The sequence below is a fragment of the Zootoca vivipara genome, chromosome 6, assembly GCF_965207765.1.
Source record: "Zootoca vivipara chromosome 6, rZooViv2.hap1.1, whole genome shotgun sequence".
NCBI classification, from domain to species: Eukaryota; Metazoa; Chordata; class Lepidosauria; order Squamata; family Lacertidae; genus Zootoca; species Zootoca vivipara.
Window position 1 is genome coordinate 61,467,954 of NC_142589.1, and position 19,873 is coordinate 61,487,826.

The 19,873-nt window shown below is 44.7% G+C and overlaps 1 protein-coding gene and 1 long non-coding RNA gene across 6 annotated transcripts in view; one reads left to right on the top strand and one right to left on the bottom strand.

The window, feature by feature from the left end:
- Window positions 1–8,259: 8,259 nt before the first annotated feature.
- Window positions 8,260–18,036, bottom strand: LOC148685368 (uncharacterized). Of its 3 annotated transcripts, none has more exons than XR_015950616.1 (4): window positions 17,928–18,036; window positions 12,055–12,157; window positions 11,049–11,193; window positions 8,260–8,490 (listed from the first exon to the last, which is right to left on the bottom strand). It is a non-coding gene; the product is annotated as an uncharacterized LOC148685368 (long non-coding RNA). The 3 variants fall into 3 exon arrangements; XR_015950618.1 differs by having other exon boundaries at window positions 12,055–12,154; window positions 17,931–18,033; XR_015950617.1 differs by having other exon boundaries at window positions 17,720–17,981.
- The window catches only part of RPS6KA1 (ribosomal protein S6 kinase A1), an 87,846-nt gene continuing 86,008 nt past the window's right edge, over window positions 18,036–19,873 (top strand). Inside the window, exon 1 of one of the 3 annotated variants that reach the window (XM_035121090.3) lies at window positions 18,036–18,456. In XM_035121090.3, the coding sequence (XP_034976981.3) occupies window positions 18,385–18,456 (72 nt within the window). In that variant the 5' untranslated portion in view covers window positions 18,036–18,384. The remainder of the gene's footprint in view (window positions 18,457–19,873) is intronic. The other 2 variants (XM_035121092.3, XM_088672361.1) reach the window with 2 other exon arrangements.

Sequence of the window (19,873 nt, forward strand, 5' to 3'; positions counted from 1 at the left end):
CTTCTGCTCTGCCTGTGAATTGAGTTGTGTGCGGTTGGTCTCTCCAAATTCTCCACCATAACTGTGGGCTGAGAAATTAGGGGACGGGGATCATTTCACTGAATTTCTTCCAAGGAAGGGGGAATTCTCCAACAGCTTCTCAAGGGCAGGGCTCACCATTGGCAGTGGCACAGACCTTATTCTTTTAAGGCTGCAGGTGGCAGCAGCCACCATGTTGGCAACCTGGACAACATTTTCTACTCTTCTCCATTCAACATTTTCTACTCTTCACCAGGCTACATACACACTATACATTCAAAGCACATCTCCCTCCCCCAAGAATTATGGGAATTGATTCTAGTTTACACCCTCGGCTATAATTCCCAGCACCCTTAACAAACTACAGTTCCCCAAATTATTGGGAAAGTGCTTTGAATGTAAGGGGTGTGTGCAGCCATAGTGTTGATTCAGGACACTGTATGTTGGGGAATGGTGACTGCCACAAAAAATGGTGAAGAATATAGGAGGGTGGGATCTGTGAAGTGCCCACCCAAAAGAAATATCAGAAATTTTGTCAGAAAAATGTCTTTTGAGAAATCTTGACCCAATTGGTTCAGCATTAATTTACCCCTTTCCTGAAACTGCCTTCACTGCATAAATTTTTGAGAGAGATGCCTGAAGGCACATTTTTATCCCATAAAAAATAAATTCCAGCCTAGATATTGCTTCCTGACTTGACCCCTGAGGTTAGAAAGAGCAGCATTTTATCAGCTTTGAACTTTCTCCTACCACTTCCACAACTACCTGTTTGTAGTGGGGAGGAAGAAAGAAGACATGGAGGGCTTAATAAAAACAGAGAGAAATGAAAAATGCTTTTTGTAAGCGAGTAGACAGTGTTCTCATTTTTCTTTATGGTGATGCACAAGAGACATATATGCTAACAGTGTTTCACAACAAAAATTTAGAAAGAAAGTGTTCTAAATATGTCTCTATCATTTCTATATCTAATATATGGGTCCTCCCAACACTATGATTCTATGATATTAATACAAATTTGCAAACCTATACAAATCCAAATAACAATGAATACAGTGGTACCTCGGTTTTAGAACAGCCCTGTTGATGAACTATTCAGTTTACAAACTCCGCAAAACTGGAAGTAGTGTCCCAGTCTGCGAACTTTACATCGGTCTAAGAATGGAAGCCGAACGGTGGCAGGGCACTGACGGCGGGAGGCCTCATTAGGGAAAGTGTGCCTCGATTTAAGAACGGTTTCGGTTTAAGAACGGATTTCTGGAATGGATTAAGTTTGTAAATCGAGGTATTATAAAACCACAACAATTATGGATCACGGGCAAGGTGTCCATTGCAATGATGAATCTTTCTTGAGTTATTTATTGGTAGCTTCAGATTTAATGATTCATGCTGGAATTTGACAAAGAACATTTCCCTAAAAAATCAGAAGCTATCAATGACTTGAAAAAGGCTCGTACATGAAATGGACTTTTTACCAATGATCTAGCCAGCACGCACCAGCTACGGTAGTTAGCATAACTTCTCCTGGTGGTGAAATGCTGTGTATTTGAGCATCTGTTTATGTTTTGCGCTTTGTATATCTGTGAACTCTGTTGATTTTAGAGGATGGCTGTCAAAGTTCAAGGCCTTGTGCTGTTCCTATGTTGCAGGCCTGTTTAGAAGTAGCAGCTTGGCAGCAGATTCTGGAACAAGACTTCTATTTCAGTGTATCTGAAGAAGTGTGCATGCACACGAAAGCTCGTACCAACATAAAAAACTTAGTTGGTCTTTAAGGTGCTGCTGGAAGGAATTTTTTTATTTTGTTGAAACAAGAGGGAGACTGTGTTATGCTGAATACCTTCAAAGCACATTGTTTCCCTCAAAAAAATCTGGGCCCTGTAGTTTACCCCCTCACAGTTACAATTCCCATAATCCCTTAACCAACTACAGTACCCAGAATTCCTTGAAGGAAAGAATGTGCTTCCAATATGTTTTAAAGGTATAATCAGGGCTTTTTTCCCAGCTGGAACTGGTCAGAACTGAGTTCTGGCACCTCTCAGGTAGGTGCCGTGGCCATTAATAGAGTTCATGGTAAGTTCCGGCACCCCTTTTCCTAGGGAAAAAAAAGCACTGGGTATAGTGTGTACACAAGCATATAGGAAGGGGAGGAGAATGAGAATGGCTTTTTAATATTTATAGAAGGTATCTGGGTCAGGTAAATTCATTTTGATTGGTCAGGGGACTAACAAACTGATTGGTTGGAGGGTCCAGTCAGTGAAGAAAGGGTAGCTAACTGCCTGTTGAGAGAAATGATGGCAGCTGGAAATGTTGGCTGAAGATGGAAGTGTGAGGCACAGGCCAGGAGAGGCTGAGGTGAGGGTGGGTAGCCTAGCCTTCAGTATTAAGCTCTTCTTCCTGGTGTGATAACTGTAGTTTTCTGGCAAATATCAGAGGAAGGGAGCCAGTGGCTGCGTTGTGCTATGAAGGTGACACAAATGTTTTGGTTAAATAAATAAAAAACCAGCTGAAGCATTTGGAAATTCAGCTGGAAGAAATTTGGGGTTAGAGGCAGACTATTCCCCATAGCTGGATGGGGTTGTGAGTGAATTTGCCTTGGTGTAAAAGCTACTTGCCCACCTAGCAGTTCAAAAGCACATCAAAGTGCAAGTAGATAAATAGGGACCGCTCCGGTGGGAAGGTAAATGGCATTTCCGTGCGCTGCTCTGGTTCGCCAGAAGCAGCTTTGTCATGCTGGCCACATGACCCGGAAGCTGTCTGCGGACAAACGCTGGCTCCCTCGGCCTATAGAGCGAGATGAGCACCACAACCCCAGAGTCGGACAGCTAGCGTCAGGTTCAGTGTCTCTGCCTTAGCATGGACCAACACCAGAGGGTCTAATAATTCACTCTCAGGGAGTACCTTCACAAAAAACCCTACATTTTATTTTATTTATTAAATTTAAATCCCGTTCTTCAACAGAACATGCCCTAGGCAGCTTTATTGATTCTATGCAGCCATAGGTTCCCGCAGTGAATTACAGGGAAGTGTTATTTTGGCAAGGGTTCTGAGAATTTGCCACCAGATATTCCCCTCCTCCTCTCTTTTGTAGAAGTATAATTCTCACTGACTTCCCTGGGGGGGAAAACAGCTGTCACAGAGGCAGTGTGGTGCAGTAGTTAGACTGCCCGGGACTGTTATGACTCAAATTCCAACCGGATTCAAATCTCCTCAACCCACACCACCAAACTCCCTCAGCAACCTTGGACCTTGGACATTCTCTCTCAGCCTAGCCAACCTCACAGTGTTGTTGAGAGAATAATTGGGGTGGGGAGAGGTAGAATCATGTCCGCTGCCTTGAAATCATTGGGAGAAAAGTTGCATAAAAAAGTAATAAATAAATTGGCTTGAACTGTAAATACAATCTGAGAACTAATTCATATACCATTGTTTTCTCCACCTCTCATCTTGTTTTTATTTTCTGTGTTTTTGTATGCGGATGAGATGATGTATCACTTTGTCTGAGCAGTGCATACGTCTCCATTACTATTTTATTTTTCCTTTGCTGGGTGTGAATGTCATACTTTGAAAGAGAACAGAAGCTCCAGATGTGAGATATTTTGGCCAGCGCCCTTGAACATCACATTTAATAGATTTTTCATTTTGTGATGGGTTTCTTTCCAACTTAAAAAAAAGAATGCATTTTATTTGCTGCTACATGTGATCACAGCTGCCCAAAATGCCACAGCCTTCTGAGGCAAGTCCGGGCAGCAACCCGAGTGTGGAAAATGCTTCACAGCAGCAGACACCCTGCAAAATTAATGCCTGGGGGATGGCAAGGCAGGGAGAATGTGGATCTCCACTTCCCCTGAAAGAGGTGGCCGCAAGCATCTGATGAGTCTTGCACTTCTCTTTAATGATCAGGAGGTCATTCAGTTAAAAATGCAGTTACATAAGAGAAAATGTATTCCGTAATAAGTAGCCCTACCATTAGATGGAGTGAAGTGGCTGCCTCAGGCAACAGATTTGGGATGTCACGAAAAAGCAGCAAATGGTTCTTGTGTGATTTCTGAATGAAATACCTAAAGAACATGACTAGCTTTGGGTACTGTTCACCTTGACTAAAGGTCATTTGCTGCTCTGCCTTGGACGGGAATCATTTTGAAACAAACCTAGGAGGGTGGAAGATAATTTCAGATTGGGGGAGGGTGAAGCATCTAAGTAAGGTTTAAAAGGCCTAGTTTTATTTACAGTATTTATAACCAAGGTTAAATCACAGGGAAAGGATAGCATTGTATTTTATGAGCTTCTGTTATGGTTACTATATTGCTTGTTATCAAAAGTAAAACAATGTTATCCACACAAGTCAGCTTCTTCTATATAAAGACATCTGTGCCTTTGGCACAAAGAGGTAGCACATAGGTCAACTCATTTAAACACATATTATTTAGTGTGTAGAACAGCCTTCCCCCAAATTGGTACCCTCCAGATGTCTTGAATTACAACTCCCATCAGCCCCAACTAGAACATTGCAGTTGTGGAGACCCAATCTGGATGGTGACCACATCACTGGAAGGTGCAATGTACCTTTTCCCAAATTGAAATCTCCCCTAGGGAGCTACAGTATTTGCAAAACATTACAAGGGTAAGCAGCAGCCTTGGAGGATGGAAAGTAATTTTAAAGAGGGAAACTGCGAAAGAAGGGATTTCATCCACACACATGCACCAATCCTGATCTCACCCAATAGGCTTCACTTTGCTCTGTCAATAAGGAGTAGAGATCAAATTCTGTGCTTGTGTCATACACCCATGATGATTGTATTTAGAATTAGTTTATTGATATTTTTCATATATCATCTAACAACATTACTCCTCCAACTTCCAGCCCAATGTATTCCCAACCAACCAAATGTAATAGACCCCACTTGATAATTTAAACATTTTGTTACAAGTGATTGACAGGGCTGAGTAGAATGTTGGACAGAGCTAGAGGAAGTGACTGGTATATTGTCATTTAGGAAAATGGCAAACTGACAGCTGGAGACAGGCAGGGGGATGGGATTAGAAAGAGATGTCAGTAAATATGTAAACAGAGTAAGGATAGCAGCTAGGGATAGATGTAGTCTTTTTAGGATAAAACATTTAAACTTTGGAAAGTGTTATATTAGCAAAATAGAATTTGACATGTGGTCTGGGGGATTTCAAAAGCAGATATATGTATGAAGCAGATCCCATGTATGAAGTGACTAGCCTCAGTGCCTATACTTGCCTTCCACTGCCAGAGGCAGTATGCCTCTGAGTTGCTGAGAATTGCAAGTGAAGAAAGGGCTATTTCAGTCATGTTCTGCTTGTGGGCTTCCTATAGGCATCTGGATGACCACTGTGAGAACGGGACACTAGACTAAATGTCTGATCTAGTAGGGCTCTTCTTTTATTCTTAAGTGGGACTGGGTCCAAGTCAGATTTCCAAGGGAGAGTTCCAAGGGAGATTCCTACTGCTCCAAATCAGTAGGTTGGTGGCAGCTGGTATCCAAGGAATGTTTGGACTTAATTGGATTGATGGAAGAGACTAATCTTAGGGACAACCTGGTGACAGAGCCTTTCAAAGGGTCCCAGGAACATCACAATGATATATCATAATTCCTATCAAACATCAAATTAGGTGCTGTGCATTCCTAACTTGATTTATTCCTTGTGTCTGCTTGCACATTCTACTAGTGCAGGGAGTAGGAAAAGACTGGAAACAGATGTCCCTTGGAATGCCCACATGTTCAAAGCCCAATCAAGTGGTACAATCATGAAGCAGCTTTTTAAAAAGGGTTAACCAGGCTCAAGAAACAATGTTCCTTCCAACCACATCCTGTCTGATCTTCCTACGTTGAGAATTCTCTACTTCAGCTCCATAAATCTGCTCGAAGGAGCTTTCACTTGTCATAGAAACTTGCAAAAATATGGCAACCGAGCCAGAGGTAATATATACCCACAAAGCAGAAAGAGACCCATCTCGCTTGAGAGCTTAGCCAATCAAATGAGAGGAGCCCAGGCAGTAGAGGTCATCTCTGCTGGTTGCCATGACTACAATCTCACCATCATCCTCCCCTCACCTCCCTACACCACAAATTTCCCGTTTCCTGGATGGAAAGAAATGAGCAATGAGGGTCTCGACTTATTTCCAAACATTGCAGAGTGCTTGACATTTCAAACAGGAAAAGAGGCTGCCTGTCTTTTCCTTGCACTAACTGAGCATGGTGGATGATGGCCAGCATATTTGAAATTCCAGCTGCACAGAACTCCAAACACTCTGGGTACCTCACCGTGGCCCCTTAGGACTGCAGACTTGCCTGCCCAATGCATTGCTTGAGCAAAGCAGATATGGTTTAAGGGTGATTCCCCCCCCAAATCTTCTCTTTTAATGCTCTTGGATCCAATCTATTCACTCGTAACTTTGCTTTAATATGTAGTCAGGTGCCACAGCCTGCTGTGATGCTGGCCTTGATCTCAGAGCCAGTCATGTCTGGGGCTGCTATACCACTTTCTGGGAACCAGGTTCCTGGTGCTAACTGATAACTGATTCAGAGCCCACAGAGCCTGAAGCTGGTGGTTCTGAGCCCATAGAACCTAGGCTATGTTAGCAGAGTCACTTAAAACAATGCCGGTAGAGTCCAGAGAGAAATGAACATGATAATGCTTTACTGGGTAAACTTAAGAAAACAGTACATGATATGAGGAGAAATAGAGAGGTTTTGTATTTCTTAATTCAGGGCTTGTTGGTAGTAGCATGATATTCAGCTAAACCAGGCATAGGCAAACTCGGCCCTCCAGATGTTTTGAGACTACAATTCCCATAATCCCTGACCACTGGTCCTGTTAGCTAGGGATGGTGGTAGTTGTAGGCCAAAAACATCTGGAGAGCCGAGTTTGCCTATGCCTGAGCTAAACATACAGGGGGGAAACTCCCTAAGAACTGCACAGCCAATTAGCACATTAGTTACCTCAGCAAGGATCATACCATTCAGACTGGTTGCTAGGCAACACCTCCACCAACTTCTCTTGATTGGCTGCCAACAGAATAAACCATTAGGTGAAGGGTTCCTACAGTTGTAATTCCATCAAACTGATGGTCTAGCACCCGGGCCAGGACACCCACAGAAGGGTCCCCTGGGCCTGACTCACCTGAGTGCTGCCCACACTGCCGCACCTGCAGAGCACCACAGCAAGTGCTCCGTCTGGATAGAAGATGACATCAAAGCAAATAAATACTAAAGCCAGGGGATTAGCCTTTTAAGATCCAGTTTTCAGGCCAGAGGGGTGGAGCTTGGGAAAGATGGACTGGGGGAAAGGGTTCATTAAGATTTACTTCAGCTCTAGCCTTTGTTGAAACAAATTTAATGAAAGCTTTATTTAGTGTTGCAGCCACCTTGGTTACCTGATAGGGATGGGTCAGTGCACAGCTTGGAGGGGTCCCTTACTACATGTTGTGGCTGCTAGGACCTCTCAAGCGAAGGAACTGGAGTCCTGGACATTTGCAAAATTGGGGTTTTGCTGGTGTGGTGGGGAGGCCAAGTCATTGAACTGGGCAGGGGGAGAGAAAAATGTGGCTAGAGAAAGAGAATAGGTTCCAAAAGTTAGACACAAAGAGAGCAGAAGGGCGAAGGAAGAAGGGAAACACTTGCAGGGCTAGGTGCAGGTGGAATGAGCAACTTGTACCGGTAGTAACATTAGATAAATTCCCCTCTGGCAGTTTGAACAACCTGCCCTCGGGAGCCTCCACCAGCACCTTATGGGAGGGGGAGTCAGGGGGAGGGGGAGGGGGAGACACCCAAGCCTGAAGCTTACTGTGCCTTGTTACTAGTCACCTGGAAGGTGATTCTCCAAACCAGTCTAAAGTCTGCTAATGGAAGAACTTGATGTTAGGTTGTATGTATCATTAATGCCTCTGTAAACAGTTTAAACTGCAGGCATTCCCAAACTGCGGCCCTCCAGATGTTTTGGCCTACAACTCCCATGATCCCTAGCTAACAGGACCAGTGGTCAGGGAGGATGGGAATTGTAGTCCAAAACATCTGGAGGGCCAAAGTTTGGGGGTGCCCGGTTTAAGGAGTACATTAGTACCATGCTAACTCTTACTCAAGAGCAGAAGTGTCACAGAAAACTCTGACATCCAGGTCATCATAACAGTCCCTTAACCAAACCCCCAAGAATGGTCCAAAGATGCAAGCAGCTTCACTGATCCATTATATGCACACATCAAAGAGCAGCAGCAGCACATATCCAAATACCGACCTTTATTAAACAGCTGACAGTCACAGAATAGTAAACTGGCCTCATCTTTTGATGGCCTCTTTTGTAACCCACTATGATGATTAAAACAGCAGCAGCAACCTGAAAGTCTCCTTGGGGTCTATTAATTACCCTGGTGCTCCAGCAGATGACGTCTTTGCTCCTGTTCTGAAAAAAGACGGAACTGCATTCTCCCTCTACTATACCACTGATCAGGAGCTGGGTGAGATAGGAGAGAGAGGCAAGAGAGGAGTTGTAAGTATTATTTATTTATTTAGGCTAAACATTTGCCCTTCATATTCCTGAGTTGGTTTACAAAAATAATAATCAAACAATCAGAACATGTATGCGCCCTTCAGTGCAAAGGATTGGATGGGATCACCAGGAAACTCCTGGAATGTTAAATAAAGTAAGGTTTTCATGCTCGCTCCTAGCCAACCTGAACTAAGGGAGTGCCTCTGACTCCTCCCTCTTGTGCCTTTTTCATGTGATCCTGCCCAAGTGGTGAGATGTATTATCTGCAGTAGAAAGTATCCAGGGCCAAACATGAACAACACCTTAGCCCTGATACCTCTGTACTGCTCAAGGTAGTACAGCTCAATCTTTTCAAACCCAGGACCAGCTTTGGGATCCACTTTTAATTTTGTAACCACTCGTAGCCATCTTTTATGGAAGTTGTTTTATGCCAACATTCCAAAACCTGGTGCGCTCCAGATCTTTTGGATTACAACTCCCATCAACCTCAGCAAGTACTGTATCACCAATGACCAGGGATTTGGGGAGTTGCAGTCCAACAACATCTGGATGTTGGGGGAGGCTGACTCGTGTCAATGATTAGTCCCGGGTTGCCAATGTGTTGGTGCCCTCCAGATGCTGTTGGGAATACAACTACCATAATCTCTGAACCTTGACAATGCTGGCTGGGAGTTGGAGTCCAACAACACTTGGTTTCCCATCCCTTGCCTTCCACTTTCAAATCATTTGCTGTGCAAGGCAAGTGCTTTCTGGGTTACAAAAATGTTAGCACTAATTGGCAGAAAAGAAGAACTATTTATTTAGAAAATTCACATTTGCATTCTCATGATTCAGATAACCTTCTTGAGTTGATAGCTGCTATAAGAGTTTTCTGAGCCATGCCTTATCATGTTTTAAGAATGAGTAAGATTCCCTCTTTGATAAATATTTAACATATCAAAATGCTTTGGGAATAAAAACAATCCATGCAGTTGTTTGTTTGGCATTACATTTGGGGAGATCCATGTGTGGTCCAGAGGGTGGCGGTATACAAATAATAATAATAATAATAATAATAATAATAATAATAATAATAATAATAATATTTATACACCGCCCATCTGGGCAGCATATAGTACATATTAAAACACCAGACATTAAAAACTTTCTGTTACAGGGCTGGTCTTCAAAAAGTTGTGTAGTTCTTTATCTCATTGAAATCTGATGGGAGGGTGTTCCACAGGGAGGGTACCACTGCTGAGAAGGCCTTGTACCTCACTTCTTGCAGTGAGCTAACAGCTAGGAGACCCTCAAAGGAGGACCTCAGTGTCCGGGATGAGCGATGGGGGTGGAGACACTCCTTCGGGTCTGCTTTGGACAAGCTACCAATGATACACAACCATGGATCAAACACAGCTGAAAACATTTCCCAGCACAGAAGAAACCACCACATCCCTTAAGAATTCTGTCTCTGAGTATGATTTTAAGCAAGAGATACAATAATGGACTTATGGAAAGGGAACAAACCTCCCTGAAATAACCATGTTGTAGTAGATTCTGGTGTAATAATTTCTGCAAGAAGCTGCACCATGGAATCTATGACAGGTCAAGAAATAAATTGGTGCTGTTTAAATCTGCAGCCTCAGGCTGCTGAATAGATTGCCTTAAGCTGGAGACATCACTGGGGATGTCATACTTCCTTTCTTTTTAAAACCAGGCACAACATTTTCCCACAAGGGTTTTTGCAGCTGGCTTTGTACAATTTATTCTTTTGCACAGGATTTGTACATCTGATAAATTATGTGATCCATGGCAATGTTTTTGGTACACGTGTACAGCCGTGCCTGTGCCATAGAATTGGAAAATGAAAAAAAGAACCAGTTATTTGTTAGCAGGGGAGTATGTATATTAAGAGTCTGGGAACTATTCTCTCTGCATTTTGACAAATGAAGTTGTGGAATAACAACAAGGAATGTGCACAAAACCAGAAATAATTACACAAATTTGTAATTTTTCTCATTAAGCAACTCTTGAGTTTTCCCACAATTCAGAATATTTAGGCAGAACCATATGCCAGTACAGGAGTAGAAGTTGGTAGAAAGGGCCTGGGAAGTAAAGCTTCAACTTATGAGAGACTGAAGTCTTTTATAGAATTTCCTGGGAGTCTTTACCATTTGAACCTATGACGGAACTTTTGAGTAACCATGAATAGACTGTATGTGGAAGAACATGTAGTCTGCATAGATCCCTGGTATGACTCAGGAAAGGGCACTTTCATGTGTTCAGTTTAGGGGTTTCTTTTCCCAGTTCTTGGACCCATTTCCTCCCCAAGTTTTGGTCAGCAATCAGGAGGACAACTTTTCTTCCCCTCCAAATGGAAATTCATAGGATGAAATATCTGTCTCCAGATCCTGCCCTTGATAGCTGGATTCTATTATTCTATTTATTGTTTTTCTTAATGTTTATATATCACTTTTCTTCCATCGTGGAGACTAAGATGGCATATATGTAGTTTCTGGAAGTTCTCCCACCCAGACACTTACTGGGCCTAGATCTGCTTAGCTTCAGCCAGGTGATGGTCCCTCATACCTTCAGACCATACCGTGGGATCCAAGGGCTGGTTGCAACTCCTGCAGCTTATACAGCATGAAGAACAACTGGATGTTTTTGATGGTTATCCAGATGGCACTGGAAATTCAAACATGTTTTAGTTGGGGCTTATAATTATCCCAGTAATACAGTTTTTGTAGACTGAGCAGATTCTACATCCTAAGCAATGGTAATTTTGTGTATTTTCTCCTTCCCTCAGAAGACCTACAAACCTGATCATTCGAATGTAAACATGTGCTTTTCCTGGCATCTCTTGCTCTGCCCACTTTTGCTTCTGGTTCTGCTGAGAAACTGATATTTTAAAAGTGATATATTACATGAAACACATTAAAAGAGTGTTATTCCACTTGTGGAAGCACCTTATTTGCTTGTCAAAGTGGTGTACCTATTTTCAGTGGTGAAGTGCCAAAGGCCAGTAAACAAGAACCCCATTGTTGGATGTCTTCCGGCATTAAATATTGCTTGCTGATAGCATCAATCACATGCAGTGGGAATGCATTCTTGAATGTTTCAAAGGATTTCAGTAATTATTATCAGGGCTGGAAGATAAGCTAGGAAACTGACTCTGCCCTCCCCAGGAAGAGAGGCCATTTCTTCAGCATTGCCACTTAAATTTCTTAGACTCTCTCCTCTGATACCGAGACTGTGAATGTGAAACTTCATTTGCTTTAGAAACTTGTGGTTTGGGAAGTATAACTTGGTCAGGTTTTGCCATTTCAAAGCCAGCCTCACCAACTCTGCCTCCCTATTGTAAGAGCCAATCAATCTTCCCATTTCTCTAGGAATAAGAGTTGGGAATGCACAGAAATATCTGATCTGCATATATAATGCTGCCCTCTCATCCTCTCTGTCAGGCCCTTCACTCCAGGCTCTGCTCTACTCCTTTGCTGAATGTGTTTCCCTGGCTGGAATGTGTCCTTGAACTCTGATAATACTTGCCTGGATTGAGAGATGTTTGCAAATGGAATGTAGCCTGCTCCTGCACCTGGAGACAATCGGTCAGGTCGTGTATCCACAGCAGTGACTAGGGGAGGAATGACTGCTGGGAGAAGCAAAGAAAGAAGAATTGCCATGGTACACCTGCATGAGCACAACTGGACGCCTTCATTTGCCCCAGCTGCAACAAAACATGTCTCTCCTGTATCAGTCTCTATAGCTACAGCAGGCAATGCAACTCCAATGGTTTGACTTTACCTCCAAAGGCATACTCCTCCATTGTCCCCTGAGACAGATGGATGCCAACAACAAAGCTTGCTCTACAAAGGTAATAGTCACATCTTTGTTCTGCCCACTTTTGCTCTCGTTCCTACCTATTCTTGGCTTTGGCCTCACCCACTACTGGCATGTGGTACCTGGAAAGTTGCTCATGAGGGAATGTGTCCCTTGGACTGAAAAGGGTTCTCTGCCTTTGCTTTAGAACAGGCTTCCTCAAACTCGGCCCTCCAAATGTTTTGAGACTACAATTCCCATCATCTCTGACCACTGGTCCTGCTAGCTAGGGATCATGGGAGTTGTAGGCCAAAAACATCTGGAGGGCCGAGTTTGAGGAAGCCTGCTTTAGAATGTGATGTACTGTATTGAGTACAAAAGGGGTAATCATGTGGGATATGTTAGGCATCTGTTTGGTCACTGTGAGAACTGGATGCTGGACTAGATGGGCTATTGGCTTGATTCAGCAGGCTGTTCTTATGTTCCTACATCTTTTGATGGCTATTAGTCACCAATTTTAAGCTCTCCGGGTACAAAAGAAGACAGGGCTCCTGCACCTTTAATAATTATGTAGAAGAGGGGATTATAGCAGGTGCTACTTGTCAGGCAAACACCACCTATTGAAATTCCCTTTTCTACACTATAATTAAAGGTGCATGAGCCCTATCCTCTTTTGCACCAGGCCATCACATTCACCATGGCTAAACAGAGAACCTCTGCGATGAATACCAGTTGCTGAGGGAGTCAACATTTGGAGAGGACTACTGCTTTCCTGTCCAGGTGGTGGTATTCCTGGAAGCAATCTGGTGGGCCACTGCGAGTGGTATGATGCTGTACTTAAATGGACTTTTGGCATGATCCAGCAGGGCTCTTTGAACAGTGCTAACGTGTCTCATTCAGGATTTTCTGAATGGTGGAATATGTACAAGTAGGTAGGTTGCTTCTTCCTTCCTTTATAATCACACACATCATCACTACATCATGCAAGAGAAATGTCTTAAAATAAAAATGGGAGACTACATAAGAGGTGATTTCTCATCCATCCTCAATGAGGCCTTTACAGGGGTGATACACCACTGAAATCTACTCTTCTACACAGCTAATAAAGGTGCACAAACTCCTGTCCTCTTTTTCACTCTGCTTTATATGCTAGAGGAGTGGGAAATTGGAAGAGAACTGAAAAGCAGGAGATGAAATGATTGTTGTTAACTCACCACCATGAGTTTATCAACTGTCATTTTCACATCAACAATTTACAAGGCATTCACTCTTTGCATTTTTGTTTAAAGTCATACCATCCTGGAATTTCATTTACTTTGCTCCAGAGGCAGCAGCTGGTGTCACTTGTTATTTTATTTTTTTAATTGCATTCATTGATGTCTCCAAGTGCCGTTCTTTCCTTTCTGTTTACATCAAAGGAGCAGACGTGCCTGTGAATGGCAGCACTGTTCCTGTTGTGTTCCCTCTCTTTTTTTTGTTAGTTATTGCTGTAGTTGGTTCATTTTAGTCTCCATGAAAAGCAAACACAAGCTCCTCTACAAGAGGTTCTTTGCATATCATCATTTCATTACAGGGAAGGTGCTACTGAAGAGGCACCCCCCCCAGTAGCATTATTCCTCTTTTCTCTGCATGCCATGATGTAGCTATCCAAACTGGCATCGTTCTGCTCATATCAGTATTTTACACATTCAGAAGCAACAATGGAAACACAAGTAAAACATTTGTAACCTGCAAAGCTCACAGTAACAGGTTGCTTTGAGAGGGGATAGTCTGTTACAGCAAACACATCAAAGCATTTTGCGACACCTTAAAGATGAACAGAAGCTTTCATGGACTAGTGCCAACTTTGCCAGGTGCATGAAGTGTTATCCTTAGTTAGCAGACAGATACACAGATACACATTAATATGAAGAAGAAAGTGGGGCCAAATGGCAATGAAATGAAACGCAGCACAATCTGTGACAACTCACTCTCTTAAGAGCTAATCCTTATGTAACCAACACAACACCATCCATGCAAGAGAGAGAGGGATTGGCAGGCTTAGGAGAACCTCAAGGTTTGCAGAAGTACAATAACACTTGAGAAAAAGAACTGAAGCAGCAGTGGGAGAGTTCCAGAAACAGCCTAAGGAGGCCTGAATGCTCAGTGGGCAGACAACAGCAAGCATATTTTGGTGGGAGAGATGGAAGCCCTTAGGGGAACGGCATGGAGTACTGTGGGAAAGGGCATGGCTAGCTGGAATCTTGAACAGGAACACTCCACAATGTTGCTTCTCCCCTCCTTCTTTTGCAGACCTCAACTCCTCTTCATAAAACTTGCACTTATCGGTGGCTATTTGCTACTCACTACTTGCAAGAGGAAAGGCACAAATTCTATTCTGATCTGCCAAGGTTTCCTACCTGATTCCCTGGAACTAACCCTCAGTAGTCACCACAGGTAACTTGACAATTGGATTATTTCCACTTTTGTATAATGCTATAGTGTAAATGCATCACCCTTTTGCTTGGTCTTTCTAGCATTGTTCAGAATACAGTATTAGACTTACAGATTTAATACTATTGGTTGTGGTGGGGAGGCTTTTCGGAGGGTAATGTGTGTATTGCTTCAGAACTGTGATAAGCTAGCCCTGCAACATTTTTGGGGGGGCCCTCCAGCTCATTCTGCTGAGTGGGGCCCTAGTCTTCTGCCCCTAAGTCCTGCTCTGATGGCTCCAATGCCGTTCTGATGTGCCAGAACAAGGGTGTCATACTTCACTTGCAATTTAAATTAAGATATTTAAAACTACTGATATTTTAATTTCCCATTACCGTTGTCAGGTATGCTGTCAATATGCCAATTTTCTTGGGATGAAATACTTGCGGCAAGTCTGTTAATGAGGGGGTGGAGAAGGAACAGCAGAGATTTTCCTCCAGTTTTTAAATTGTATTGGGCATGCTTTGCCATGCTGCACACATGATCCCTGTGGATGTTGGCCATTAACCTCGCACTGTGACCTTGACATTGCAGTGGTGCAATTCCTTCTGGTTACTGTGCACCTACCTATCTGGTGACTTTTGAATAAATAGAAAGGAAACTGTTTTATTTTTAACATATTTCCCACATTTACAGTGGGCAGTCCTGACCTCTGGGTCAGAGATTTCCTAGCAATTAAATAACCAAACCAAAGAGATTTTGGCAACTTCTGTTGGCTAGAAATATTGATGAAGGTCCAGGCCTTGCAAAGCTTTGGCATTGCATCCCTCTTTAAAAATAAGTCAGCATTTCACATTCCAAGAATCTGAAGGGCCCTAACTTGTGGGAAATACTTTTCATATAAAGACTGCTTGCTGCTCAAAGGCAGTGGTGGTCATTCAGTTTCATTGTGACTTGGGAAAGCTAGCGTATGACTGCAATAAGATGGCTAGATACAGGGTAACCCCTTCCACAAGACCTACCATGCTACTAGTCCTTAACTTCTGCCACCTCCCAAGCAAATTCTTAATAGCCCCCAAAGTTCCCACCAGGTTTGGTGCAGCAGAAAAAAGAATACATAAATAAATTAGATGCTCTGCTTTGATGGAGAAAGAGGTTTAAGCATCCCTGACCAACCCAGCACCCTGGTGGGAATGCAAATTTAACCTACGGTCATCAGATTGATAAAGTGATGTGTGGTGGGGGAGGGGCAAAAAATGCCCTCTTGAACTGATCTTCATGCATCTGCTACAGAGGGTATATGTGTGTGGGATGGTCTCATTTGCTACTGGTGTGCATGCTCCAGATAGTTGGCCAAGAGTGAGTGTGGCCCTCAAGTCAAAGAGGATTAACCCCCCCTGTGTTAGGATTTCAGAGGAAAATCGGGGGGGGGGTACTTAGGGTTAGGGAACCTTTTTCAGCCTGAGACCCACATATCCTTGTATGACACCTTTCGGGATCCACATGCCAGTGGTGGTCAGAACAAGGATGTGACTTCTACTTTTGTACCGTGGGCTACACTGCAGCCATGCAAAAGTTGATGATTTGCGCGCGCGCGCACGCACACACGCACACACACACACACACACGTAAGCAATGAAGCATCTGCACAATTCAAAAACACATTCAGCCAGGCAAAACCACAAAGAGGGCATGCAGCAGGGCAAATACGGCATTCTGGGGACAGTCCTGAGGCTAGATAGCAAGCAATGAGGCATTATCAGGGTTCAAGAACATTCAGCCAGGGAAATGGTAAGATTTATGGCTGATTTCCTTCTCATTTCATTTTTACAATAACCCTCTGAGGCAGGTTAAGACGAGATACATTGATTGGCCCATGATCACTCCATGAGCTTCATGATTGAGCAGGGATTCAGATCCTGTTTTACTTGATCCTAGCCCAAGAATCCTGCCAACCTAGCAGTTCGAAAGCACGTCAAAGTGCAAGTAGATAAATAGGAACCGCTACAGCGGGAAGGTAAACGGCGTTTCCATGTGCTGCTCTGGTTTGCCAGAAGCGGCTTTGTCATGCTGGCCACATGACCTGGAAGCTATACGCCGGCTCCCTCAGCCAATAATGCGAGATGAGCGCGCAACCCCAGAGTCGGTCACGACTGGACCTAATGGTCAGGGGTCCCTTTACCTTTTAGCCCAAGAATGGGGAACCTCAGGTTCCAGGACCCCAATGTGGTCTGATGGGCTCTCTGGACTCTTCACAGGCTGCACCCTCTCTGAAGCCACACCCCTCACCAGCCCTGCTTTGCATGCTCATTGAGTGTTTTCACGTAGCCAAAATGTTTCCTTGATTTCTGATAATGCCTATTTCTTGCCTGGATAGAGGAGAGAGGGGTGTGTTTGTAGAAACTAGCACACAGATAAAATTTGCATTCATTTTGTCCACTTTTGCCACTGGCCACACACACCCATTGTCATGTGGCCCATTGTCATGTGGCCCATTGTCATGTGGCTGCAAAAAGTTCATCCCCACTCTCCTAGCTCTACATCAGCCTTCCCCAACCTGGTGCCCTCCAGGTGCTTTGGACTACAGCGCTCATAAACTCCAGCTGCAGTAGTGTGCTAGAAAGGCTGCCCTACAGGAATAGTGCAATCCTATTCAGGTCTATTTTAAAGCCCCATGTGAATGAATTCCCAGGTAAATCTGTACAGGACTGCATGTTAGTCATTAAAAAGAAGCGTGTTAGTTAACAGGAAATGAATGCTGGTAATTGGTTCTACGAGGTTATCAAACCTACGCGATTCTCAAGCTAAGATTCTTTACTTGAGAGTAACACCCAGTGTCTCCCCCCACCCCTGAATTCAACAGGACTTGCTTTCCTGCAAACACGGTTTAGCTAGGATCGAACTGCCACTAACAGCGCACTGCTTCGCCCTTTTACACGGAAGAACGACTGGACCTAATGGTCAGGGGTCCCTTTACCTTTACCTTTAAGTCCCATGATATCTAATATGGATGGGCGGGCAGGAGGCAGGCAACGGACTTTCTACCAAGCATGTTTAGGATCGCACGCAGCAGGATGAAGACGCCAGAGCGGCGGCCGCGATTGCGGATGGATGACTTAATCGGGAATTTACGACGGCGGGAGCATTTTGAGGGGACGGAGGAGGGACTGCGGGGAAGCGAGAGGTACTACTACCTGGAGCAGCTGCGAGGAGGTGGGCTTTCTCACTCCTCCCCGCCCTTCCCCGGAGCGAGCGGGCCCCGGGCTGGGCCGGAGATTCAGCCAGAGTCGAGGAGTAGCCGCCCTCTTCTTCCCCGCTAGGCCGAGCAGCCAATAAGGCGCCAGGGGCCGGCATTCAGCTCCTCCTTCCCGGGGAGAGCGGAGCCCGACGCTGAGTGTGCTGGTGGAGCGGTGGGAAACAAGCGGCGGCGCAGAAAGTCTTCGGGCACCCGAGTAGCCCGCAGCGCCGAGAGGCGAAGGGTGGCTGTGGTCGAGCGCGGCGCCTGGCTGCCCGGCCACCCTACTCACAGCTCCGCCGCAGCGCGCGTAAAGAAGCCTGAAGCGCGGCTGGAGGCGGAATAAGGAGAGATCGAGATCCCCTATTAGCCGGACTTGCAGGATTTCTCGGGGCTCCGAGGAAGCAGCCGCAATGCCGCTTGCCCAGCTGGGAGCGGAACCTTGGCCCGACATGGAGCTGGTGGACATGGAGCTGGACGCGGAGGTGAGAGGTGGCGGCGGTGGGGCTCCGGAGGAGGGAGGGAGAGGGGCGATAGGTGAGTCGAAGGAGGCGGCGGTGGGGCATGGCCTGCCTGCCTTTCCTCGGAGGGCGAAGGTCTCCTGGTGACTTTTCCCCAGGATTGCCTGCAAAGGAGTGGCGTCTACGCCTGTCGCCTCGTTGCGCCTCCGCGCAAAGGACCGAGAGCACGCGTGTTCCAGCTCTCTTATTTGCAGGCTGGGATTGGGTCGTCGGGCTGCTGTGAGTTGGGGAGCGGGTGGCAGTGTGTTGAGCGCTCCCCCCCCCCCTTCATTGCAAAAGTCACTGCATAGGTTGACACACAATCGGATTCTCTTTGATTGTATGTATAAGTTTCGTTATCGTTGTCATTTGGCCCAATGAAAGCGGTTGCTTGCCTCTCCTGGAAAACTGCATAAAAAGCTCTTTCCTGCAATTAAAAAGTAACCCAACCCTCATCATTGGGCCGATCAATGTGTAGCTTTATATGTTACGTCGGAGACCTGCAGCTAATGGTTAGGTCCTTCCTTCCTTCCTTCCCCGGTTGGAAAAGAGTTGAAGGGGGGGGGGAGGAGGAAGAGAGAGGATTGCTTTTCCTGATCATCGGTTGAACATGCCCACAAGCAGACTTCCAGTTGTCCTGACACGATTGAGTTATTCTCTTTAAGCAGAGCAGGAGGAGTCTGAACATTATGAATCCTGGAGGGGATTTTATTTATTCTGCCGTGAGGTTGAGGCATTAATGCACTGCATTGATCTTACCTTGGCACACCAAGGTTGTTGTAACTTTGCCCCCTTGAGGAATGGCATCCTTGTGGATTTGCATCTGGGCCTTAGAAGGGTGTTTAAAAAGAAGAAATCTCAAAACTTCTGGCTCAAACTATTTTAAAAGACAACTTCCAGCTTTGCTCCAAAGGTATGAATAATAGGGGCTTCCAGGCCTGACTAGGGTAGAATTTATTTAATGCTTGCCTGAAACAGCTGTGTGGTAAGATCTGGTGTAAATAGAAAGGCAGGTGGAAAGTGGGGAGGGGGATTGGATTGCGTCTCTCTGAAGCAGCAGGTTAGCAGTCTAAACACACTGGAGTGTTCCCCACCCACCCCAAAGTGGTAATGTTTTAACATCTAAGGCAAGGAACCCACATAACTCTCAATCCATATATTTAGAATTCATTTTCTATCATAGGAATGCAAATACAAGCTTTTACAGCTTTGTGAGGAGGGTGAGCCAGGCTGAGAAGGGCTCAGTGATTCATCCAAAGTAATGAAATTGTGTCCTGAGTATTTATGTGCGACACTTTTATCCCACTCTTCAACTAAAGGGATCAGGATAGCCCGTTTTAGCCTCACAACAACCATGTTAGGTGGGTTAATTTGTGAGATGGTGAATTGCCAAAGATTACCC